This window comes from Leiobunum rupestre, chromosome 2, assembly GCF_980474605.1.
Source record: "Leiobunum rupestre chromosome 2, qqLeiRupe1.1.hap1, whole genome shotgun sequence".
NCBI classification, from domain to species: Eukaryota; Metazoa; Arthropoda; class Arachnida; order Opiliones; family Sclerosomatidae; genus Leiobunum; species Leiobunum rupestre.
In genome coordinates, this window is record NC_143385.1 from 86084752 (window position 1) to 86111619 (window position 26868).

At 37.7% G+C, this 26868-nt stretch overlaps 1 protein-coding gene across 1 annotated transcript; it reads right to left on the reverse strand.

Annotated features, from left to right (window-relative positions):
* Positions 1-11907: 11907 nt before the first annotated feature.
* On the reverse strand, positions 11908-14836 carry LOC149960213 (uncharacterized). The gene is made up of 3 exons (XM_090166590.1): positions 14693-14836; positions 13626-13661; positions 11908-12272 (listed from the first exon to the last, which is right to left on the reverse strand). The coding sequence occupies exons 1-3, from the start codon at positions 14772-14774 to the stop codon at positions 11983-11985; spliced, it is 408 nt and encodes a 135-aa protein (XP_090022716.1). The 5' UTR covers positions 14775-14836; the 3' UTR covers positions 11908-11982.
* Between the last annotated feature and the right edge of the window lie 12032 nt (positions 14837-26868).

Genomic DNA, 26868 nt, shown 5'->3' on the forward strand with positions numbered 1-26868 from the left:
AGTCTAGCCAGTACTTTAAATATGCGTTATAGAGACTTGGCACTCCGTAGCTTTGGCCATGGCCGCCATTGTGGTATTATTTTTCTCCCCACGATAAAAACTATTGAAAAAAAACTGTGACGTAGCACTGCCAAGTCCCTATTGCTAACGAAACATTTCGCGCTCGCGATTTCATCTTAGACTTTCTATATCTACGTGCTTGGCTTAGGTCTACCGAATTGTTTTGTTCCTTTTGGTGTGTAGTACAAAATTGATTTTTTAAAGAAAGACCACATTATTATTCAACAAGTTGGCAAGCCAAAATATACCTATCCTCCGAAGAGTTTTTAATTTTCAGTGAAGCGTAACTGTATCCGTGATTCTGCGGTAGAACGGTCACCTGTCGTTCAAGAGGGCTCGGGTTCGAATCCCGGCCGATTAAAAAATTATACTACACCCAATGAGAAAAAGAGGGCGCTTTTAGAAAAACCTTTTCCCTGATTCTAAGAAACTGCATACGCAGTGATTACCCTTTGCCTCGAAAATGCGAACGCGTTCGCAGGCCTGACAGACAGACCCACCCACCCACAGACAGACACGGTGGTTGTATAACCCCTCCTAGGTTACAAAGTCCCCTCGGAGAAGTAAAAAGTAGCTCAAAATCAGGATTACACATTATGGAAACCCTCGGATAAAAAAAACTGATAAGACAGTAATTTACTAATTGATATTCAGAGTTATTACGCAATCATGGTCTAGTTCTCAGTCCCCTATAGTGAGTTGCAGGCTAAGAAAGACAAAATATATAGTACAATCGGCACAAGGATGCCTCAGATCGTTTCCGGTCATTCCACCGCGCGAAATTTAAATTTGGCCATTTTACGGTCAAATTCGAATTTTGCTCTTTTTGTCGTCTTTTAGCGCCATCTAGAGACCGAAATTGGAATCTTTATTTGTAAATTTCATAATTGTGGTGGTGAGCAAATTTAAAAGATAAGGCATTCCTATCATTCTTAAATTTAAAATAGTATTTATAATTATTTAATTTTGTTAATTTATTTCTACGTCTTACCAGTTAAATCGACAGTTTCTTTTAAAATAGTTACCACGCTTTCTTTGGGGTAACGTTGTCTTAATGAGCTATAGACGTTTAAAATTATGTTTTTATCTTTACTTTTTAACAATAAACCTTTATCGTGCTTTTTATAGTAACCTCTTGGGCTATTTAAAATATTTGGAGCTTCAATTATCGAACCTTCTTTAGCTGCATTCAGTAATTAAACTCATGACAACATGAAATTAAAAAATAGATTCCAATTTCGGTTCCTAGATGGCGCGAAAAAAAGATAAAACTCACGAAATTTGAAATTGACCGTAAATTGGTCAAATTTAAATTACGCGCGGTCGACTGGCCGGAAATGGTCTGAGGTATCCTTGCGCCGACTGTACTATATATTTTGTCTTTCTTAGCCTGCAACTGACTATAGTGTCTAAATATGGCCGAGGCGAATTACACTACTACCAAGGACGATAATATACTACTCAGTTTGGTTGAGAGGCCAAGTCGGAGCTGCCGAGCTGGGCGAGAATGTCAGTGTCGAAAAACGATTCGTCAAAACCATTGGAAGTGTATGGTAATTATGATACTTTTGTTAATACATAATACTCGCATAATAGTCCAGTAAATCTAAGCAAAAAAATGCCAAACCTCCAATAAATTAGGAGACAGCGGAAATTTAGCAGAAAGTTAGTATATGATGCCCTTATGAAAATCTCCGAAGTCCCCGTGAATCCGAGTGTTGCTTCTCCCGTTTCCGCCCCCTTAGGTCAAATCTGACCTTTTAAGCGCTTAGGGATATATCTTTCGATCTATTAGGCCTACAGTGTTGCGCAAGACAATAACATACATGTAGGATACATTTAATTATTGCGCTAGAAGCCCGTATCTCTAACTACGACGGAATTAATTTAAGCTAAAATCAAACATTTAAAAAAATAATTATTTTAATTAACTAAGATTGTTTTTCATTTATATTTAACTATTAATTTTTTTGGCCTATCCCCACAATCTAAGATAATATAACTACGTACCCTAGATTGGAAATCAAGCTCCTTGCACGTAATGCAGGCTCTTACTGCCTCCATAGAGCCGCTGCTGGCAGGGCTACCGACATCTAGTTAAAAAGTTTTAGTGAAAATTGCGGCGTGGTTTTTGACTTGCGGTTTTCAAGATACTAGATATTTTTGCGTTATATTGTTTTAAAACAATAATGGATCATGCCTGTAGCTCTAAAAAAAATTATAAACGAATGAAAACTAAAGGCGAGTAATATAATTTTGGGCTATCTATTGAAATTCCTTATTTCTCACCCTGCTATTGAGCCCGATTTTTCCGACTTCCGGCACGAACTCAGTAAAAGCCTCACGAGAAAACGGGCTATCGAGAAACGTCGATATTTCGAATCTAGGGTACGTAGTTATATTATCTTTGCCACAATGTAGAGCTGGATATTATCTTTCGAATGTTAGAATTTACCCCCTCCACTTAACTATAAAATTTAGAAATGAAATGGACAATTAAATGCACTTTTATTATATTATGGTTATCACAAAGAATAAAAATAGCTCTAGCATCTTTAGAAATTGTTTCAGTTTTACTTTAGGTACATGAATTATCCGTAGTATTCGTTAAGATCTATATCGTATCATTTTCTTCTTCGGTAGCAAAGCTGATGTCCGGGCTGTTTGTGTGTGATATGTGAAAGTAAGTTGAGAAGTTCGTTAGGAGCATGAAATTGGCAGGAAAACTACTGGGTCCACGTACAGTGTAGCCGATGCCGCCTAATTCCACATAACTCTCGAAGAATTAGGTTTAGAAGTGTAATGCCTTCAGGTATGATAATTAAAAGACATTAGGTTAATAATATAAACATCATTTATTATTCCCGATGATAACACACGCGCTACATAGGTACCGTCTCGATCCTCTACTACTTGTACTGTGTTAACTTATCACATGCTAGATGGCGGTAGTAGACTAGGTGCGGTTTTCAAATATGACAATATTACAAGAAGGACCAGGAATATCTTAATCGAACAAAATATTATACCCTCGGTAGCCCGTTAAGAATTTTGGAGATCGGGGGCCTACCAGTTTGGTCATTTGCCCAATTGCTATTTGGTGATATTCGACTTTAACTCTACATACTTTTTTAAATTAAGACCGACTTGCTTGAAGATTATATTTTTAGTTGGTGCTGATCATTTCTGAACTATGTTGTCAGTTTCATTATGAAATTTTAATTTTAAGGAAAATTTCTGGTCTATTAGCGGGACTTCACAACTGGCGTACGCACTATTATGGCACGCCATCCTGGTCAAAATTAAGTTGAAATATGGGGTGATGTTTTGGAAATATAAGGTGATGTTTTGGAAATATAAGGTGATGTTTTGGAAATATAAGGTGATGTTTTGGAAATATAAGGTGATGTTTTGGAAATATAAGGTGATGGTTTGGAAATATAAGGTGATGGTTTGGAAATATAGGGTGATCTTTTGGAAATATAGGGTGATCCTTTTTGAATATATATGGTTATCTTTAGGAAATATAGGATGATCTTTTGGAAAAATAGACCCTCGTTCATTATAGACCTATCTTTTCTCGAAACACCAGGAGGGTCGCATTCCCCGATTTCATGATATTGAGCGGTAGCACTGCAAATAATAGTTTTAAAGCAAAAGCGAGAGATGGCGATAGCGACAAAAGATCGCCTTATATTTCCAAACCATCACCCTATATTTCCAAACCATCACCCTATATTTCCAAACCATCGCCCTATATTTCCAAAAGATCACCCTATATTTCCAAACCATCACCTTATATTTCCAAAACATCACCCTATATTTCCAAACCATCACCCTATATTTCCCAAAGATCACCCTATATTTCCCAAAGATCACCCTATATTTCCAAACCATCACCTTATATTTCCAAAACATCACCCTATATTTTCAAAACATCACCCTATATTTTCAAAACATCACCCTATATTTTCAAAAGATCACCTTATATTTTCAAAAGGTCACCTTATATTTTCAAAAGGTCACCTTATATTTTCAAAAGATCACCTTATATTTCCAAAACATCACCCTATATTTCCAAACCATCACCCTATATTTTCAAAAGATCACCCTATATTTTAAAAAGATCACCTTATATTTCCAAAACATCACCTTATATTTCCAAAACATCACCTTATATTTCCAAAACATCACCCTATACTTCCAAACCATCACCCTATACTTCCAAACCATCACCCTATATTTCCAAACCATCACCCTATATTTCCAAACCATCACCCTATATTTCCAAACCATCACCCTATATTTCCAAACCATCACCCTATATTTCCAAACCATCACCCTATATTTCCAAACCATCATCCTATATTTCAACTTAATTTTGACCAGGATGGCGTGCCATACACTATTGTGATATTTGATATTGAATTTCGTGCCAATTGATACAGGCGCCATCTAACCTTATTTCCAAAACCAGGTAGCACGAAAAATTTGGATTGTTTAAAAATTAATTTAAATTAAAGTGTTCACGTTTCACAACCTTATTTCCAAAACCAGGTAACTCGGAAAATTTGGATTGTCTAAAAATTAATTTTAAAAAAGGTGTTCGCGTTTTGCTACCTCATTTCCAAAACCAGGTAACTCGAAAAATTTGGATTGTTTAAAAATTAATTTAAAGTGTTCACATTTCACAACCTTATTTCCAAAACCAGGTAACTCGAAAAAATTGGATTGTCTAAAAATTAATTTAAATAAAGGTGTTTGCGTTTTGCAACCTCATTTCCCAAACCAGGTAACTCGAAAAATTCGATTTGTCTAAAAATTAATTTAAATAAAGGTGTTCGCGTTTTGCTACCTCATTTCCCAAACCAGCTAACTCGAAAAATTCATTTCCGATCAAATAACTCTGGGATTTATTAAGTTAATGTACAAGATGATGGAAAATTTGTTCAAAATTAAATTTAATATTTAAAATATATTTAGTAGAACGGGAGGGTTTTGTGTACTTAAAGCGAGGGGTCCGACACTCGTCTAAAATGCGTACGAAATTTGAAAATTTTCAAATCTTTTCCTCTAGATTTGAAAATTTGACCGAAATTTCATAAGTTTACAAAATTTGCAGAATTTCCAAATTTTAATGAGATTTGATAGGGATTTGAAAATATTGATGAGATTTGATAGGGATTTGGAAATTTTAACGATATTTGATAGTGATCGTCATTTTAATATTTCATTAATTTGACTGTTTTTCGAAAATCTGTAGCTCTTTCGAGCTCGGTTCACATTTCTCTCATTATCTCATATCTATTCAAGGGGCCTCAAATCGTTTTCGTCAAAGTCTCTAGTGTTCACACTAGAGACTTTGAGAACCGTTTTCGATCGTTTTCTTCCCAAGTGGTCCAAAACCGTTTCGAAATCAATTCCAACGTGTGACCAAAGCTTATGAGAAACGCAAATTAAGATTGTAATTAGGAAACTTACTGCAGTTAGATATTTCAATTTGAAATTTATATAATTTTAAAGCAACAAAGCCAGAATATTTCTTTAAGGGATATCTAAGCTTTTGAATTTCCAAAGGTGTGTTAATAATTGCGTTTTAATGTGAAGGCGCCAATTTTATTGAATTTACTTAACTAATAAATCTAAAAGTGTGTATTACTCGGTTTATTATGACTAAAGGGTAGTACATCAACATTTCGATATTACCAACATGTCCGGGATTTTACCGCTCGGATTTTAACGTAATATTCAGGTAGTATTTTTTCGATAGACAAAGAGTGTAACAGTACTTTTTAATTTGTAAATTTGACGAAATATCTTTAATTCTGGACCGAGCGAGAAACAACAAGACGTACGACGGTCAGAATACACACAATCCTTCTAATGTGTTAAGTTTGTTTGAGCTATTCACAGCATTTACCTGCAACGCCGGTATCACAACCAATATATTTCCACGGTCACACATACTCTTATTTGTTACTTCTAGTCATACTTTGAAAACATCGAAGATTCTTTCGATCAGTGTCACTCTTATTTTTTACTTCTGATCACACTTATTTGTTACTACTATAGTCAGCCGTTGAGTGTCACACTTATTTCTTCTGGTTATACGACAAAGACTAGTTCGATCAATTTCATACTTATTTGTTACTTCTGATCACACTTATTTGTTACGTTGAGTGTCACACTTATTACTTCCGGTCAAACGCCGAAGACTAGGTAGATCAGTGTCATACTTAATTGTTACTTCTGGCCATACGTTGAAAGCGCGGCGCACTCTGAATGGCCTTGAAAAACGCTATAGGGAAACGGGCGCGTAGACCTCTATAAACACGCGGATTTACAATGTTGGAAATTGCGGGGATCCGTATACGCTGCCCAAAAAACCTTACTTAGAATTAAAATTAAGGAACGTATTTGCAACTCTAGGTTATACATGGATGTAAACTACAGCTATTCAAAAATATAACTTTCATGAAAATAGGACTTAAATTAAGGAACTGTATGTAGATTTTTAGACCAAAATATAAAACCACGAAAATTGGGGTCCCGTAAATTACCCTGAAAACTATACTTTAATTTAATATTTGCTGATATAACTGAAGTTGTAGGTCCGCTGAATCCTAACCTATCCAATAATATTTTCTTAATGTTATCGGACGGACTTAATTGTGAATAAAATATCTACCACATAAAGCGAAACCACCACGGCGGCATCGGCATCGGCTATACTGTACGGGAGACCTTGGAGTAGAGAAGTTCTCTACTCCAAGGTGAGACAACTGAGACATAAACCGAAACGGGGCAAAATTCAAGGTCGATGTATAGGTGGGTGAAGAAGACCTACGATTTATACAAAAACAATGTTAGATTAAGTTGAGCGCTCGAAGTTGATGGTAGAAATCCCATTTGTTTTACAAATATGTAGTATGTGAACGAACACTCGGCAAACCCTATGGTAGACCCATCGACCCACCCTCGGACCCACCCTATAAAGCCGAGCTCGGATATTGCCTCGGATATCTTAGCCAGGGCGAAGAAAATTACGCAGTGATTTTTGTAAATTTGTAAATTTTGAAGATTTCTTAAATTTCCCGTAGAAATTTATGAATTTTCTCAAGATTTGCTAAAATTTCAATTCAAATTTACAAATATTTGCAAGATTTCATAAAACTTTGCGAAAAACCATCAAATTTCATAAGATTTATTAAATTTGAGAAATTTGTCGGAATCGATTAAAATTTGAAAATTTGCCCAAACATTTGAGAACTTTGAGAAATTTGAAAAGATTTTCTCAAATTTAATCAGAAATTTGAAATTTGGAAATTTTCAGATCACTGGCGTGTACGAAATTTGAAAGAGTGACTTAAAGGGATCCATCACTCACAACAGGGGGACGCATAGGGGTCACAAAAAATCCAGAATTGCAGTCAGGGCCGGCTCAAGAAATTTTTTCACCCGGGCAAGGGGAATTTTTGGCGCCCCTCTAATGTTGAAACTAAATTAAACTACCCCCCCCCGTAAAAAACATTACCATGTCGATGTTATAAATTAACCGTTTTCATAACAATAAATAATCCCTTTGATCACTTTTTAAATACTTTGTGTACACATATTTCATAACTTTTTTATGGTACATGGTCATTTTACATGGAACTTGAAACACTACGTAAGGTGGCAAGACTAGTATACCTTAAGTACATTAATTATAATGTCCATACTGAATCACGATTAATATATGTGAAATATAAGAATTAAGTTTACAAAGAATCCGTGAGTTAAAGATAAAAATAATGAATATTTTAATTTTTAACTCAAGGGTTGTTCTTAGTAAACTTAATTCTTTTATTCCTTACATTAATTGCTTTAACAACTTAATTAAAACACTATTGTGCAGGATTTTTTAAGGCCTCCACTTATGAACTTGTTCAAAGCTGTCGCTGGCTTTTCTGCTTCAACGGCTTCTCTCCATATCCTTTTTTTATAAAAAGAACCAGAATGCTTCTTTTTCTCGGACATCTTAATTCAATTCAACGTGACTCTAATTAATATCTAACTAAAACTAATAAATGGCTTTCTGCGCGTGCGCGTAAAATGGAAGAGACTAACTGTAACCACGGACACACGACAGATGTAATCGTACCGATAGACTGCTTTGGAACTAGCCATCGAAAACGATTTAAATGCATTTTAGAATATTGAATGCAGGTTCATAAGAGCCTAAAAAACAAATAGAAGATGGCCTGCTAGTTTATTTATCATAAAGCTGGATAAACGACCACGAAATAGCAAGCAAGTACAATGGGGCACCAACCCACCGGCTGCTGTCGACTCCGGGCTAGCGGCCAAGACAACCAAAGCTCTCCGCGTCTCCCAGGTGCATACCTCTGTTACGGCGGCGCAGATTGAGGGCCACCTCGTCGACTTGGGTCCAACAGGGCTCGGTCCTGGGACCTCTCCTCTTCATCATCTACATCAATGACATTGGAGACAACGTCGTCTCTAAGATGTATGTCTTTGCGGATTATGTAGCCCTCTCAAGGACGATCTTCTCGTCGCAGGACTGTAACACTCTACAATCTGACCTAGACACTAATAGCAAGTGGAGTGACCAGTGGCTTCTCCCGCTTAACACAGCCAAATGATCTGTCCTTTCCGTTCGCAGGGTGGGCCAGCTATAGCGCATAACGCTAAATATACTCTTCAAGATGTCGACCTCCATTTGGTCACATCCCAAAAGTACCTTGAGGTGACCCTCACTGATACCCTTGAGTGGACTACGCACATCACCCGGGTCGTCACTCAGGCTGCGAGAGCACTTGGGTTCATTCGACGTCACCTTTTCCACTGCTCTTTTGCCAAGAGGGCACTCGGTGTAAAAACCTATGTATTCCCGATCCTGGAACACTGCTCAGCTGTTTGGTCTCCTTCGACAACGAGTGGAGTCCACGCAGTATAAAAAATCCAGCGCCGAGCCCTCCGCTTCGCGTGGAGTACCTCCATGACGAGGGTTCTTCGTAACTATAAGTGGAACACCCTGACTGCGCGCCGCCGTCTGAAGAGACTTTTCATTGTCAACAGTGTCGTGCATCGCGTTTCTGGTGCCCTATCTACACTTTCGACGGTCATTTCCGGTTGGCATCGCCTCCCCCGAGGGAATCGTGTAGCCTCCATAGTCCTCCCGGGTTTCCGTCTCGCCGTTCGGAAACATTCGTTTCTCCCCTCCTCCGTCCAGGAGTGCAATTCCCTTCCGGAACACCTGAAGGACATTCCAAGTCGCGTGCAATTCCGGAAGACGCTTTCCTCGTTCATGGACCTGTACGAGTAATGCTTCCCATCGACGTGATGGGTTTTTAACCCTTTGTTGAGCAAAAACCGAACTCGAGAACTGTATTACTTTGGGCTTCCTTCTATTCTTGTAGTATCGCCCAACCACTTTTTCCTCTTCATATTAAATACCCTGGTTTATAATGAAAATACCAGGAAAATGCTTTATCCGTCATAACTATCCACTGCAATTTTATGGTTTATTTACTATTGTCAAAAGTAAATAGGGGGAGAAAGTCTATCACTGCCTCCAGATTTTACCTTCCACCATGCTTGACACCCTTTTTAAAGAGCTAGTGATCACGTGATATTTCTAACCAATAAGGATAGCGCATTACGCGCGAAGTAGTGCATTTGTGCTATTCCGGTCCCCGCTTAAGATGAAAATTTTGAATTTTATTCCCTGGCAACCACGTCACCGCCTCGCGATTTCAAATAGTTTCTCTGTCAAATGCTGACCATTATTTCCTTCGATAACGGTGGATTTTAATTAATAATTACTCTATCAATTGTAAAATAAACAAAAAAAGCTCGTAGCTATAGCTATTATTTCAGTTAAATTTGCAAATTGTTAGGCCTTAACATCGTAGATTTACCAATTAGTCCCGATCTCTGCTCTTAGATGGCGCCACGCTCTCCACGATTTAAGTGAGTGTTATTCTAGTTACGGTTTATTTCTTTTCAAAAGTCGCGTTATTATTTTTAAAATTTCGCATTTTAGTTTCTATCATATATCTACTTTATTTAGGAACTAAATTAACCAAATTAGCGAAAGCAAAAGTTTATTATTCACGTATTTTATAGATAACTATTTTTCATCGTGGCGGAGTACAACCGATACCTTTGTGTCCCTGTAAAGAGGCGAGGGGGAAGTCATTTCCGAAGCCCAAAAATTTTACCCCTCAAATAAGACGTCGTGCGGTTGGACCCAAGTGCCAGACTTTCTTCCCCTATTTACTTTTGCTATTGTAAAGTAAATATTAGCGAAAAAACGTTCATCGACGATGGTGGACATTTTCGTTGGGAAAACGATTTGTATTTCTAATTAGCTAAATATTTTTCAAAGTATGTTATGCTTTCATTAAAATTTCTATAAACAAATCCAATTCCCCTCTCAAACCGGCGCCCCGGGCAGTTGCCGACCCTTCAGCCGCCCCTGCTTGCAGTGTGCTTGAAAACCAGTTTTTTGTGACCCCTATGCCTTCCCCTGTTGTGAGTGAGGGATCCCTTTAAATTTCGGTGACATCTTATTATTTCCGAGCCCCACTTGATTGGATTTACCTTTCGTCCTTGCTATTTTTGAACTTGAAGATAGGACCTTAGAGAATGCTGCCGGGCCACGGCGGACGTCGGTGGATTTTATAGGTAATTTGGCTGTTGCCCTGGTGTAACTATAATATCGGCTTTATTACAGTGACAATAGAGTAATATCGGCGTGACGTTTGTCGACGTCACCCTTACTTTTTCGTGTAAATTAAAAACTACCCTCAAAATGGCGACCATAGCTGAAAGGTAATGAGCGATACTACTATATTGAGTAGCGAAGCGAATAATAATAATAATAATAATAATCAGCTAGGCTAATACCCAAGTCATCGAGCGACTTTTAAAGCCTTATAATTCAGGTGGCCGGGTTACAATGCGTAGGAGGGTGGTGGCAAGCCCCGCAAGCCAACAGCTCCCTACACTAACTTAGAGGAAGGCAGCCATTCCGTCAAGAAATGTTCCCATTTTTTCGTACCCTCAACTTCAAAAAACCCTTCCTAGGCCGGGAAGCCAAAGGACTTTATTTTACCGTCTAATGTTCGGCCTTAAATAGCCTCTTAATGATTATTTTTTAAATAAAAATACACCAACAATATCATTTTAGAGGGTTAACAGTGAGAGTGACGTATACATTTTATTTTTATTATTTTTCTTCACAAACAGCTTACTTATGTTAAATGTAGGATGATCGAAATATTGTTCCTAATTTATGGGCAAGGTGTTTGATAAAGTGCTGTAATGATTGTAATCGTTTCTCTTTATGGTAAAAATACTATTAAGTCAGTGCGCTAATCTTTTAGGACAGGGTGATAGAAGAGTTCTCGGGTTTCTATTGCTTTGTGCGCTTTTTATTTCAGGAAAGGCTAAAATATTTCTTAAAGGGGCTCCAAAGTTCGGTGGCAAATCCTTATACTTTTTGTTTTATCTTTATAATCACTTTTTCTTCTATTGAAAAGATTATCATGGAAACCAAATCCCGTGGGCGTGAAGCACAAGCTAAACTGTAGATTGTCAAAGCTATAAGAGCGCGAGGAATGGTCAAATAGGCCCCAATCTTCTCTCCGGCCTCCTCGCATTTTTAATTTTTTTAAAGGGCTTTAAACTCCAGCTACTTTAGCATAATCATTTTCAAATGAAAATTAATTATCGGTTTACTGGTAATGCTTCTGAAAGGTCAAAGATTTATTGACATTTCGATTTCTAAAAGTATACGATTAAGAAAAGAAAATCAACGAATGAAGTAAACAGCTACTCTATAGTTTAAATTTTATTCTTTTATCTTTAATTTTATATTTATGATGTTGTTGCATTAGAATCGTTTGTAGAAAGTTATGTTTTGATCGTAATTGATGGAAATGCTGAACCTCCACTTGCTGGTGCTGAACCTCCACTTGCTGGTGCTGAACCTCCACTTGCTGGTGCTGAACCTCCACTTGCTGGTGCTGAACCTCCACTTGCCGGTGCTGAACCTCCACTTGCCGGTGCTGAACCTCCACTTGCCGGTGCTGAACCTCCACTTGCTGGTGCTGAACCTCCACTTGCTGGTGCTGAACCTCCACTTGCTGGTGCTGAACCTCCACTTGCTGGTGCTGAACCTCCACTTGCTGGTGCAGAAATTACTTGTGTAGACAGGAAAAGTAACCATTGTAATAGTTGATTGTATAAAATAAAAAGTTGTCTTTCACAACTTCATTAATTTATTTTTTGCACGAGCGATTTGCACGCACGCTAAAAAAGCTATATTCCTGGGGACTGTAGCGCACGCTCGTAGACTTTTAAAAGTAAGAGACTGACGTAAGAGCAATATTAAACCCAGAAGGCCTATTAGAAGAACTATTAGAACAGTTAAATTTCTATAGAATTAGCGGTAAATCGACTTAAACCAATTTTTTTAATTTTTAACACAGATTAAATTTAATATTATTTCCTAACTTGATATTTATAAAGACCGAGAACTTGATTGACAGTTCCGACAGCTTGAGTGACCACTTGGACAATTCTGAATATTGTACCTTACGTCTTTTATTGTTGCTCATTATGTATGTTCAATTCAAGAACCGTCTGATCCGTCGGTCAAGCTGTCCACACTATCACTCCTCAAGAAATCGACAAGTTCAGGTATGTCGGGGTCAAAATTCGCGTACGAGAAAATGGAATCTCGATCTGTTCTCGACCTTTAAATAACTAAAGTGACCGAAGTTCACATTCGCACTAAAACATTTTTTCATGACTGGGAAAGAAAAGCCATCTAAATTATTATTAGCCCCACCATTTGCAAAGGAGACTGATGAAAAATCTCTACGTGTCTATCGAATAGTAGCTGAAAGAATTTAATTACCTCTCCGAGGGGACTTTGTACAACCACCGTGTCTGTCAGTCTGTCTGTGTGTCTGTCTGTGGGTCTGTCTGTCAGGCCTGCGAACGCGTTCGCATTTTCGGGGCAAAGCGTAATCACTGGGTACCCAGTTTCTTAGAATCAGGGAAAAGGTTTTTCCAAAAGCGCCCTCTTTTTGTCATTGGGTGTAGTATAATATTTTAATCGGCCGGGATTCGAACCCGAGCCCTCTTGCGCGACAGTTGAGCGTTCTACCGCAGAACCACGGATACAGTTACGCCTCACTGAAAATTAAAAACCCTTGCGAGGAGAGGTATATTTTGGCTTGCCAACTTGTTTTGATACGGAAATGGAATGTTGTGCAATGTCGGTCCTTGGATAAATAATAGTAGTTCCTACCTGGATATATCACTCTAGCATTCCGCGTGCATTTTCTAAGTGTTCTGCCTTGTAGAAGGCTACGTGTTACGGGAGTTTCGGAAATTCTCCGTTAACTTCGCCGAAGCAAAATCCAATTGCTTGTCAGGTTTTTTCCCAAGTGATATATACAGGTAGGAACTACTATTATTAATCCAAGGTCTGTCTACCCATTTGTTTTTACAAAATATTTCTTCAATATTGATAAAATTTGTGTTACCTTCCATATTGCCGGTCGTTTTACTTCCATCAACTCCTGTTTTAATAAAACATTGAAACATTATTTTGTAAGCACAAATTACCTTGAAGCGTGATTTCTATATGGAAATTGGGGCTGGTGAGTTAAGTCTTTTAGTATGTGGTAGTTGGTAGGCATTATACAAATTTATCCCGATTTAATGATTATTTTTGTAGTATCATTAGAAAAGTCACGATAAATGCTAATAAAAACCTTAAAATTTTGCTATTAAATATGCTTAATAATTTTTCATTTCATAACTTAATCACATGAAGTAACTATTTTGAGGCTGTACCAGGAAATTTATGTTTTTGGGCCCTGACAGTCTTGCTACCAACTTTTATCACGAAAAAGATTGCAGGAACATATACAAAAGAGCTATAATAATAAGTTAAACTTAAACCCATTTCTTTAATACAACCGTTATTGAACTATTTTTATATAAATATCTTGCATTTACAATGAATCGGTAATTACCTTACGGAAATGACTTAATCTAATGTTCAAATTTGTAACTGAAATCAAGACACATACAATTCTGTTTCCATAAAATAATTTTTTCAAATCGGAATAAAACTAAATTTAATGCATAATAAATTGGCGCAGTTCCCGTTAGCGCAGTTCCCATTTGCGCGGTTTCCCAAAAGCGCAGTTCTCAAAAGCGCGGTTTAATTATCCAAATTTCAGTGTATATAACTTTGAATATGGAATGACTAGGTTAGGTTAGGTTAGCCGGGCGCGCCGCAGGCGCGTAGGTACTGTAGGTTAGGTTAGGTGTTTTCAACCCATTTGTTGAGATAGGGAAAGTGCGCAAACAGGAAACCGCGCTTTTGGGAAACCGCGCTATTGGGAAATGTGCAAATGGGAACTGCGCTAGTGGGCATAAACCCATAATAATTGGGTCATATACTCTGTTATGGATACAAATTTCGATCAAAATCGAATTTCTATCTGCCCAATTTGGTGTATAATTTTTGAATCAAAATTGATCCACCCTTTTCTTATGGGGTTAATAGAAAGTGAATCGATGTTCAAAAATGGAAACTGACCAGAAGGTTGAGATCCTGGACCTCCGCCGGCCATCACAAGTGCCACTGAAACCACCAATATAACTACTAATACTCTCAACATATTTGGAAAAGCTGGAGCACCGAAGAAACAATTCGAACGAAAATCAAGTTTCTATTAAAACGTAATTGTAAGCCACAATCGTTTATATGACTCCCAAGAAATAAGAGTTTAATCAGATCGTGTTTTCAATTCAATTTCTCAATTTATGATTTGATTAACACCGATCATACAAAAGAGTCGTAAGTAAAAATGTGCTTTTGTTGGGCAATATCCCTAGTTTGACGCAGTATCCGAAACAAGGAATCGTATATCAAAGGATACGCGGGAAATTTGGTCTTATCGGATGCAATCTGTAATATAGATGTACGTTAGACGATCAATATGCAGAACAAGTAATCGTAAATCAAAGACTTTACTGGGAAATTTAACTTCCAAATACATACCAATAGCTACACCATTACTAGGAAATTATATTTTTATACACTTGGAATGTTTAAAGTAGATTACTGTGTCCCTGATGAATATTAGGGGCTTGTTTCTATGGCAATCATCAGTGATGATTGCCATAGAAACAAGCCCCTAATAAATTTCGACAATGATGTTTTAGATAATTGAGCGTAGCTCTCATTGTGGAAACTTTCCAGGAAAGTTGGCTGTCCGTCACGCATTGGGGGAAAGGAAAAGGGGAGCTTCAGAAAGCGACTCGAGAGAAAAGATTGCTGTACGTCGGAACCTAGGTTTTAATATTGCGCGCCTTTTAAAAATTAACAATAAGAGTGGATTATCTGCCAAAAAAAAACAGAACTTGAAAGGCTTAAGATCCTTTGCGGTATTACCACATAGGCCAAGTTTCAAATAAGATAAGCAATAGCTGTGTACAGATATTTTCGATTTTTATTTTGTTTTATCTTTACCAAATAAACAGTAATCTTTGGTAAACTAAATTATTTATCTCGTTTTTCATTCTCTACTTGGGTTTAATTAATCTAAGCCTAATTAACCACTGGATTTGCAGCTCGCTCCGCTCAAGTCAGCGTTGAAAATGCCGTTTTCGGTTTTTGCGACGACCTAGTAATAATAATAATAATAATAATAATAATCTAGGCTAATACCCAAGGCACCACCTTAGGCCTAAGTCATCAAGCGACTTTTAAAGCCATTAATTCAGGTGACCGGGTTAAAATGCGTAGGAGGGTGGTGGCGAGCCCTTCATGCCACGCGAGCCAACAGCTCCCTACACTCACTATTACCGTTAACCTCAACAAGTTTTTAAGAAAGGGGAAACCGAAGAAAACCCCTTAAACTAGTGGGAGAGAACTTGCAAACTCAACGCGGAAGGAGTTGTTCCGAGATCTTTCTAAAAATCAGTAATTCAATGGATTCTACGGTCCAAAGATAACTAGAAACATGCGTAAATTTGTTGCAATTACGTATTTGCTCTTTTTTAACCATTAAAAATACAATATTTTACTTGTAAAGTGTCGTCAAAAACCAATTCTTTAAAATAATATTCTGGTAAGTTTGATTTTCCCGCAGCGTGGTTTCTCTTGATGGAAGATGTTTAATTGAGCCATCTGACATCTGACATATAGTCGGCCATATAGTAGCATTCTTTCATTCGGTCTTTACTACTGAATCGCATCCTGAAGTAGTCCTCGTTTCGGACTTCTTTGCCTATCGGGCTGTGGATGAAAAACTCGATACTTTCGACTTGGGACTATCCTACTCTATATTGTTCGAAACTCAAACGCATATAGTCTCCAGAACATGATGAAATATATCCCAAACTAAAAGATGGTGCAGCTACACTTGCATTATAAAAGAAATGAACGGACAATTTCTTACGCGAAGGCCGAGCCCTAATCACAGGAAAAAACCTAGAAGGGTTTATCAGAGATGTCACTGTCTCCATTTTGGTGTAAAGAGGTTACTTTGACGATGCACAACGTGGCTTTGTTACGCGCAGATACTGCATTACAAATCTACTTGTGAAATTTGAAGAAATAAAGAAAGCTATGGATGGAGGGGAACTATGTAAATATAATGTTCTTGGATCTTCAAAAAGTGTTGGACACTGTGCCGCATTCCCTTCTGCTTTCAAAAATACGGGCACTTGACCTACTCCACTTGTCTTTAAGGAAACAGAGTATGCTTCGAAGGGTCATATTCAGAATGGCTCCCTGTAAGTAGTGGTGTGCCCCAGGGATCAGGCATTGGCAAATTTCTTTTTATTATCTTCATTAATGATCTACCGAGGACCATCCACCAATCATTCCTCAGCCTTTTTGCTGAGGATAACAAGTTGGGAAAAACCATCAAATCCATAGCAGACACAAATTTAACCAACCAGAGGTGAGAGGACCTCTAGCACGGTCACGCCACAAGAGGAGCCGGGTTCGATCCTAGCTTGTGGCACTGGATGAAAACCTCGGAACAACTCTTTCTGCATTGAGTTTGCAAGTTCTCTCCCCACTGGTTTAAAGGGATAATGAAATCGGAAAATACAGTACCTTCAAACTATTCAGCTTTCAAAACTACATGTTTTTCCAATTTATAGTCATTAGAAAAAATGTAAACTCAAATTTTAAGAAAATAAAAACTATGCCGAAAAAAGCAGACGCCGCCAACGCGAAATCGCCGTGTGTTTTGAAAATCCCGTACGGACGACCAATGAGAAGCGACGTTTTAACTTCAAAAGTCGCCTCTCATTGGGCGTCCGTACAGATTAAATTAGGGAAAAAAGGGACGTTTCGCGATAGAAATAGGGTAAAATAGGGACCAAATATTTTAAAATAGGAACCAATGTAAAACAAAAAGTTATTTATTTGAAATAAATTCCAAAGCTCCGTCCTAAAATTTAATCATGTTTCCAAGTTTGTGGCGCCACCTCTTTAACTATGTTCAAACTATTTTATCATAATTATTGAAGTTAGAGAGCACGCGCTGGTGTCGATAAAGATTTTGGAATTTACAGTCCACGTGCGAAACGCGCTTGCCAATAAATTACTAAAAATCTAGCGCTCGTGACGCAGAGAAAAACATTTTATATTTTAATTTTTGTTTTATTTTACAGAAACACCTAATAGCATATGTAACATAATTACTCATAAGTATGCCACTGTACCTTTATTCCCTTCAGAAATCTTCACTAACGGTTTGCTTCACCACGAACCAGTAAAAAGGTGGACTACGTTAGATTTTAACCTTTTTATTCATCCTAGTAATTTTGGGAGTCACACTATTGGTTACTAACATAAGTTTTTAAGCCAATGGAAAACCTCTAAATTGAGAAAGAATTTTTTGTGTCGGAATTTTAGTCAACCCAATGTAGCTTTATTGAAATGTATAAACTCGCTCGGTTTGTGCGGATGAAGTTAAATAATGAGTAGTTTAGAAAAAGAAAAGGTTGGGGAAAATGACCAATACGGTTCAGTGATCGCTTTCCGAACATGAAACAAGTCATCGAAGCGTTATTAAAACCCATAACAAGCCTATATAGAAGAGTTAGGACTCCAGCCTAAGCCTTGTAGATGCCCCAAAAACGCTCAACCGGAATTTCAATTATTTTTTTCCAATAAACCTGCTTCTTTTATTTGGCAATGCAAATTTATTTTAGAGCACGAGTCTCCGAAAACTTCATTAATTTGCAAATTAATGAAATTAACAGCACTTGACAGTATATTGAAGGTAACTTTAGCTCCTAAGCCTTTCTTACTAAAATAATGGCCGTCGGTTTATTAGACGTAGAGCTAATTGCGCGACGGCATAATCGACATTGAGATTCGATGACGTCAAATAAATATTACGTAGGGTACGGATGACGCAATATCTGCGAAACAAACCGTTAGCGAAGAAATAGAGCTAGTGGCATACTTATGAGTAATTATGTTACATATGTTCTACGAGTTTATAAAAATGATCGTAATTCTAGAACTTTCGCTATAGCTGAAAATGAAAAGAAGATGTACAGACGTATCGTATATCGATAAACAATGAAATACAATGGTTAAATTTGAAATATACCTGTCACAATTTTTACTTAAATGTAAGTCGTTGATAAAATTGGCGAATAAGTAGATAAGTCCATAATGAATAGGGATAACAAAGCTAAACCCTAAACAAATTTGAAGAAATTTAAAAATTTACTAATAACTCGTACCGATAGGTCTTCGAGCGGACAAAAACTCGCGAAACTTGGACCAAATAGATCTTCGAGTGAATAAATAAATTAAATTAAATAAAATAAAATAAAATAAAATAGCCAGAAAATCCAACAGTAGACCGGTTCCGTCCTATTTAGGACTCGTCAGTACCGTGCGGGTAATCTGGCTTGCGACTATAACACCGAATAGAGAAACTAAGCCTAAATATTAAAAATTTCAAAACGAGTTGCATAGCAACGGAAAGCCGAATAGGGGGAGAGTGGTGGAGATTATTATATACGTAATGTTAAGTTAAAAGGAACCACCTATGGACTGCATTGTAAAGAATTTTATCATTCTTTAGTAACTCGTTACCTGATTTTTCTAGGAAATTTATATTTTATTTATTTTTCTCCGTATTAGAGCTCGGGGAAATGGATACATTAACCGCCAAAATTTCAATTAATCATAATAAATCCGATTAACTGTTTATTTATGGATATTATTCACGACTATAATACGATTTGATATGTAACAAATAAGTTTATATTCGGATAATTTTCGGATATGGATATAAAAGAAATTAACGGAAATTTATCATCCGAACGCCGAGCCCTACTCCGTACAGGCAACATTTTTCAATGAAAATTAAAGGACAACGCAAGTGAGCTGGCATTTGTGTGATATGTATGCAAAGTGCGAAATTGACGGTAAACTCTGCGTGGTCTCGCTAGTACCGAGTGGGGGTGTAGGGGGTTAAAAAGTACGGTGCTTTTTCTTTTTGCCACAGAGCTTGCGTTGCCCTTTAAGATGACCTCGAACCAGGCCCTCATGGTCATTTGAAAATTATCTTGAAAACCTTGCGTATCTACTTGGAGAATAGAAGGTGTTTCTGAGACTGTGAAAGTACGATACTTCTAGCACAGGCGGTACGTACCTAAGTCTGGTACAGGCGAAGTACAAGTTTCCTTTACTCGAAATCAATGTTACCTGAGTCAACTAAAGCGGCCGGCATTATAACATTAATAAACATCCGAGTAACTTCATTATCTGCTCAATAGGTGGCGTTAGTCCTCCTCTGTTTTTTAAAGATGCAATTTTCAAATAAGAGCATCCACAGATAATAAATTATCTCGCAACTTACGTTAATTTACGTAGAAAAAATAGCTGTTTTATGTCCAATCGTTAGTCCCAAGTTGTAAAATCGTTTAAAACAGGAAGCCACAATCTTTTTAATTTATAAGCGGATGTTATTATGTATGCCGGTGGTTGAGGTACTATAAATTACATTTTTAAATGGGAAAATATTTTTATGAAAATACTAATTTTGGTTTACAAGCTCTTACTTGATATTAGTGGCAAGCCATAAATTGCATCTAACTCTAATCCAATATATAGATTAGATCACTCTATTTAGCAGACTATATTTCAGGCGGAGGCCGAAAAATCTCAGCCTTTGGTAATGTTCGAAGTTAACAGTCACTTCGAGTATAGGGGGAGTGGTCTTTTTGGGTCGTCGTACGTTTTTAAAGACATCTAGTGGTCAAGGTTAAATGATATAAAAATAGCATCACTAGTTTCAAACGAGGGGCAGGTCACTTCCTTGATTAACGACGCACCCCTCGAAAGATAAAATCCGATTTAATCGTGATTATTATGATTAAATTACATTTAATCACGATTATGTTGATTAAATCGGGTTTAATCATGATTAGAATGTTTAAATCTGATTTAATAATGATTTAATGATTAAATCGTGATTAGTATGATTAAATCGCGATTCGAAATTAGAACGAGAATCAGAATGATTATATTGGTGATTCGAATGATAATTGTGTGTAATTAAAACCAGCGGATAAGAATAATTAAATATGTGATAATAATTATTTCGTATTTACCGCGCTCGATTTGCCGCCGACGTCGAGGCCCACGTTTACCGCGATCTCGTATCGTGATTTTCACTCGGATTAAATGATAATGTAAAATGTTTCCTTAAATCCATGAAGAAATGTGATATTTATCAGTAAAAATTCCAAAAGAAAAAGTTACAAAACTGTGATAGCTTGTTTTAAATAAAATGTGATGTTATTTTTTCAATCATTTCAATCAAACAATATCGCGATAGAACTATCAATATTAATAATTAATATTAAATTATCGTTATTAGTCTCACGTACAGTGTAGCCGTTGCCGATGCCGCCGTGTCACGCATAACTCTTCAACGGTTAGGACTAGAAGAGTCAATGATATCTCGTTCGAGTGTACATGCATCGCCATTGAAAGCCTTTCATAAATTTTTGAAATCGAAGCCCAAGAAGTTGGGCATTTGCCCAATTTACCGTTTCCGGTAGTTTGGCTTTGTGTGGTTGATATTTTCTTTAAAATTAAGTCCGATAACGTTAAAAAAACTATTATTGGATAGGTTAGGATTCAGCGGACCTACAACTTCGGTTATATCAGTAAATATTATATTTTAGTATAGTTTTCAGGGTAATTTACGGTACCCCAATTTTCGTGGTTTTATATTTTCGCCAAAAAATCTACATACAGTTCCTTAATTTAAGTCCGATATTCATGAAAGTTGTATTTTTGAATATCTGTGGTTTACATATAACCTAGAATTGCAAATACGTTCCTTAAATTTAATTCTAAGTAAGGTTTTTTGGGCAGCGTATACGGACCTCGCAATTTCCAACATTGTAAATCCGGGTGTTTATAGAGGACTAGAGGTGTACGCCAAGGTTCTTACAAGCGGGTCTAAACGCCCGTTTCCCTCTGAGGTTTTCAAGGCCGTTCAGAGTGAGCGCCGCGCTTTCAACGTATGACCAGAAGTATGAAACTGATCGAACTAGTCTTTGTCGTATAACCAGAAGAAATAAGTGTGGCACTCAACGGCTGACTAGAAGTAACAAATAAGTGTTATCAGAAGTAAAAAATAAGAGTGACACTGATAGAAGGAATCTTTGATGCTTTCAAAGTATGACTAGAAGTAACAAATAAGTGTAAATTTGTATTTATGTGTGACCGTGGATATATTTTGGTTGTGACACCGGCGTTGCAGGTTGCTGTGAATAGCTCAAACAAACTTAACACTTTAGAAGGATTGTGTGTATTCTGACCGTCGTACGTCTTGTTTAGTTTTGATTTTACTTATAAAATCTTGATTCGATCGATTATATTGATTAAATCGTGATTAAGATGATTAAATCGTGATTAAAATGATTAAATCAGATTATATCGGATTAAAATGATTAAATCCTGATTAATAAGATTAAATCCTGATTAGAATGATATAATCTCGTTTAAATCGGGATTAGATTGATTAAATCGTGATTAGAATGATTAAATATCGTTTAAATCGTGATTAGATTTTATAATCTTGATTACCCTGATTTAATCATTTTACTGTGATTAAGACGCGCCCAAAATAGAAGTGACTTGCCCCTCGGTTTCAAATTCCTCTAAATTATGGCAACACTATAGACGAGTGCTGACCAAAATAAAATTAATCTTCCTGAGCTGGGTTGCGGAATTTCTCTCCTCCAACGTCTCTATAAGGTCTCAAGCCCCTTTCACACAACAGGATTTTTCGTATACGATCTATCTCCGACTAACATGGGACCAACTAATTGGACAGTCTGAACAGTCTGCCCGACCCAAATTCTGTCTGATGTGGACCCGATTTTTGTCAGCAGCCCAACTTTTGAAGAGTGAACCAATCAAAGCACTTAAAAAAATTTACGTTATTTTTCTCACGTGGGATTATAAAATAAAATTCACTACATGAGTCCGTGACGGATACTTCATGGTAAAATGTAATTTTATTCAAAAAAAGGTTTTAAATTTTCTTTGGCGAGCTTTCGGGCCGCAGCCCCTTTTCAATAGACGTGGGATTGTTTTAACTATAAAATTCAAAACACTGAGTTGAGAGCTCAATTAATTGTTACTTCTTAAAACTATTATTTAGGTGTAATTTAAATAAAAATTATTTTACTTTATCTCATTTTGAAAGAGTGTCGTTTAACATCCACTCTTTTACTCACGTTTCTCTATTAACGATTTTCTTATTATATTCAATAGACGCGTCAATAAATTATCCTCCCAAGAAATCGCCGAGAAGTAATATTTCCGACAGCCAGGACCTGCAAATCACTATTTATATAGCGCTTGTTAAAATAATGGAAAATTTTCACCTTTCCTTGAGAGCGTCCACTCCTGAACAATCATCAGAAGAATGTTGATCTTCGGGGACGTTAAGTAGTAACACATTATTTTCCGTAAGTCTTCTTGACGTTTGTCAACAACCTTCTGAACCTTAGCGGTTACTTCAGATAAATGGGCCGTTTCATGTTTTTGAAGAAGAGGGTCAATTTTCTCAAAAACATTTATAATTTTGGAGATGTCAATCAGACTGTTCAAGTTTAGTCAGTGAAGATAAAATATTATGGACAGTTTCTAACAGTAGCGTAGACAAGGGGAGGGTTTCCGTGTCCGTATGGAGTAGTTTCAGAAGGCCCATGAGTTTCGGAAACGGGGAGGTGGGAGGGGGGTTTCGGGGTCATTCCGATTTTAAAGTCCCGTGGCTCTCTCGGCGTAGGTTAGTCCCGTAGCCTTTATGCATCAGCCATTGGATACAGGGGGTTTAAAGGAGTACAGGGAGGTTTGGTACGGGCTTCTCGGCTAGTTGGTTAATATAACTCAACGTAGTCTACACGAGAGTTTCGAGAGATGACACTTTGTCGTCAATTGTTTGGTCATGCTTTCCAAGAGGAGGGGCTTCATCGCGGAGGAAAGACACCTTCTTGGGGCAAAGAATTCCAGTCGTTTATAATGCTGTGAGCAAATGAGTTTAAGTCGAGCGGTGCGGTAGTAAGAGCTCGGTGCTTATACAGGGTGTCTCAATTTGCTCGATCCGGCCATTTTTCTCAAAATGTATTTATGCTAGGGTTCTAAATTTCAGAAAAATCGAACGATTTTGTGCCGTTTTGGAAAATTTATTTTTTCACCGGTAGGTGTCACGCAAAATGTTTCAATAGAAAAGTTGTAGGGCATTGTCGAAAGTGTAAAAATAATTTTGGTTCGGTTGAAAAAGACCTATTTTTCACTGAGTTTGGAGGTCGGGGGAAAAAACAAGTTGTACTAACAGGCAATAGCCTTTAACGAATTGTAGGTAACATGCATTTCATTTATAAGATTTCGAAAAATAAACAAATAATAATTCGCCCAAGTGACAAATGTTTTTTAATGACTTCTACAAAATGTTTTCAAAAATGCCACCTTCTGATGCAATGCACAAATATGCACGATGTTGCATATTGCGAAATGCTCCCCGAACCATTTCAGGAGTCACCCGGCGACATGCTTCGATGATTCTTTGTCGTAAATCTTCAACGCTCGTCACAGGTGTTTGGTATACGTAGTCCTTTATGAATCCCCAAAGTCGAGTGGTGTTAGATCAGGGGATCTTGCAGGCCAACGAACAGGACCAGTTCTTCCGATCCATCTTCCAGGAAACTCGTCGTTTAGATATGCAACCAATGGCGCCCCATCTTGCTGGAACCAGATGCGTCTGTACTCGGCCAAAGGAATGTCGTCCAACACGTTGGATATTTCATTTTGAAGGAACTCCAAGTAGTTTTGACCGTTAAGACGATTTGGCAGGAAGAACGGGCCAATAATTCTGTCACCTAACAGACCAGCCCACACATTTAAGCGAAACTGCACTTGGTGGCGGTGAGGAAATCTCCAGTGTGGATTCTCGTAGTCCCACATATGTTGGTTTTGACGGTTGAAAGGCCCATCTCTTCCGAATGAACATTCGTCGGACAGCAGTAGTTCATCGTGAAAATCCTGGTGTGCGTCAGCCATGAGGCAAAACCAATTGCAGAAGTAGAGTCGGCGCTGTCTATCACCGTCATGCAGTCCTTGGTGAAGTGTCGCTCGATAAGGATGAAAATGGTGTCTTTTGAGTGTTCTCCAAACGTAGTTTCGATCCAACCCTAAGTCAAAGCTGGCAGTCCTGACGCTCGCTCGAGGATAGGCGACGAAGTAGGCAAGTATGGTGTTTTCCATGTTGATGTCCTGGAGACCACGACCACGAAACCTCGGATTGATATTACCCCAGTTGTCGAAGTCGCGGACCACTCTAAGAACCGTCGTATGACTTGGTCTGCAATTGGGAAATCTTTGTCTAAATAACTGACTTACTAGAGTAGCATTACGACGACCTTCTCCGTAAAATAATTCTAGCATACGAGCGCGCTGATCTCGAGTGTAAAGAGGCATACTGGACAACAATCGGCCAAGCTGAGATTATGTTTTAACTTTGAAATGTAAACGCTTTAAATACTACTCGGACAATTGATATTTCACGTTAAAAACAACAAAAGAAAAATAAGCGTAATTTTTGGTCTACATATCTTTGTTTGATGATCTTACTCGTAACCACGTCGAAATGGAAGATGCGGTCTTTGTCTACTTTGTCTAATTAGGTGTTGAACGTAATAATTTTCTTTAACAATAACTTTTTGCAGATGTGATTATTAACTACATAGCTGAAAGCATAAGTTCCCTAAAATAAATGTACATGTGTGTTGTGATTATGTACGATTGTTTACGTTAAAGGCTATTGCCTGCTAGTACAACTTGTTTTTTCCCCCGACCTCCAAACTCAGTGATAAATAGGTCTTTTTCAACCGAACCAAAATTATTTTTACACTTTCGACTATGCCCTACAACTTTTCTATTGAATCATTTTGCGTGACACCTACCGGTGCAAAAATAAATTTTCCAAAACGGCACAAAATCGTTCGATTTTTCTGAAATTTAGTAACCAAAGCCTTCCATACCTAACAAATAAACCCTGAAAATTTCAGAACCCTAGCATAAATACATTTTGAGAAAAATGGCCTGATCGAGCAAATTGAGACACCCTGTATATCTTTGAGAAAAGACCCCTTGTACGCGAACCAACAGGTACGGTGAAAAATTCATAAAAGTCTAGAACCAAGTCGTTATAAAAAAATTTGTAGCAAACTAAGGTTGTTAATTTTATGGCGAATTGAAACTGATTGAATTTTAAGAGATTTAAGTCGAGAGGGTGCATGAAAGGATTGAAATTTGGAGGCTAATTTTGAAAAGCGGTTCTGGGCCTTTTGAAGTGTCAATTGATCAGTTACAAGGTGGGGGGTCCAAATAGGGGAACAATAATCAAAAATTGGGGAACAAGAGTGTTATACAACGTGCGAATAATATGCGGGGAGCGAAAGTAAAGGTTGCGGCCCACTAGTCCTGCTATAAAGCGAACCCGTTTAGTGACTTTACTAACAATCGGAGAGCGGCTTTAATTTAGCCGAAAGTTTGGAGTTGTCTACAAAAAGCAATAATAGCCCGAAGATGACTGCATCTGGCATTGAGTTAATCAGGACATTGAAAATTAGGGGCGCCAGAATCGCACCTTGGGGTACTTCCTTGCCAATAGAACTCCAGGAGGATGCTTCGCCCTGAAGAACAACCCGTTGACGACGGTCATGCAAGTAGTTTTCAATCCACGTTAATGCGTCCCCCACGACACCTGCAGAGTGAAGGGCTTCCAGAAGGCAAGAGTGAGGGATAGAGTCGAATGCCTTGAGAAGTCGAAGTAAATGACATCTACGCTTTAACCCTCACCAAGCCATCTTTACCAGGTGTTAGTAGCGTGTAGCAAATTGGTCAAACAAGAGCGATTAGTTAAAAATCCGTGTAGGAACGGCGAAAAGATATTAATGAAAAAGAGAAATGACCGTAGCTAATCTGGGTTAGGGATTCTGATAGTTTCGGAGTGTGGTTTAAGTTACTAATTGGGCGAAACTTAGTGGGATCGGATCGAGAGCCAGATTTATGTATCGGGGTTATGTTAGCTTCTTTCCAGGCAGAAGGTAGCTCACATAGGGAGAAAGAACGAGATACCATTAAGTTGGCTAGAGATTTGAGTAGGAAAGGATAAACACCATCAGGTCCCGGGGATTTATTAA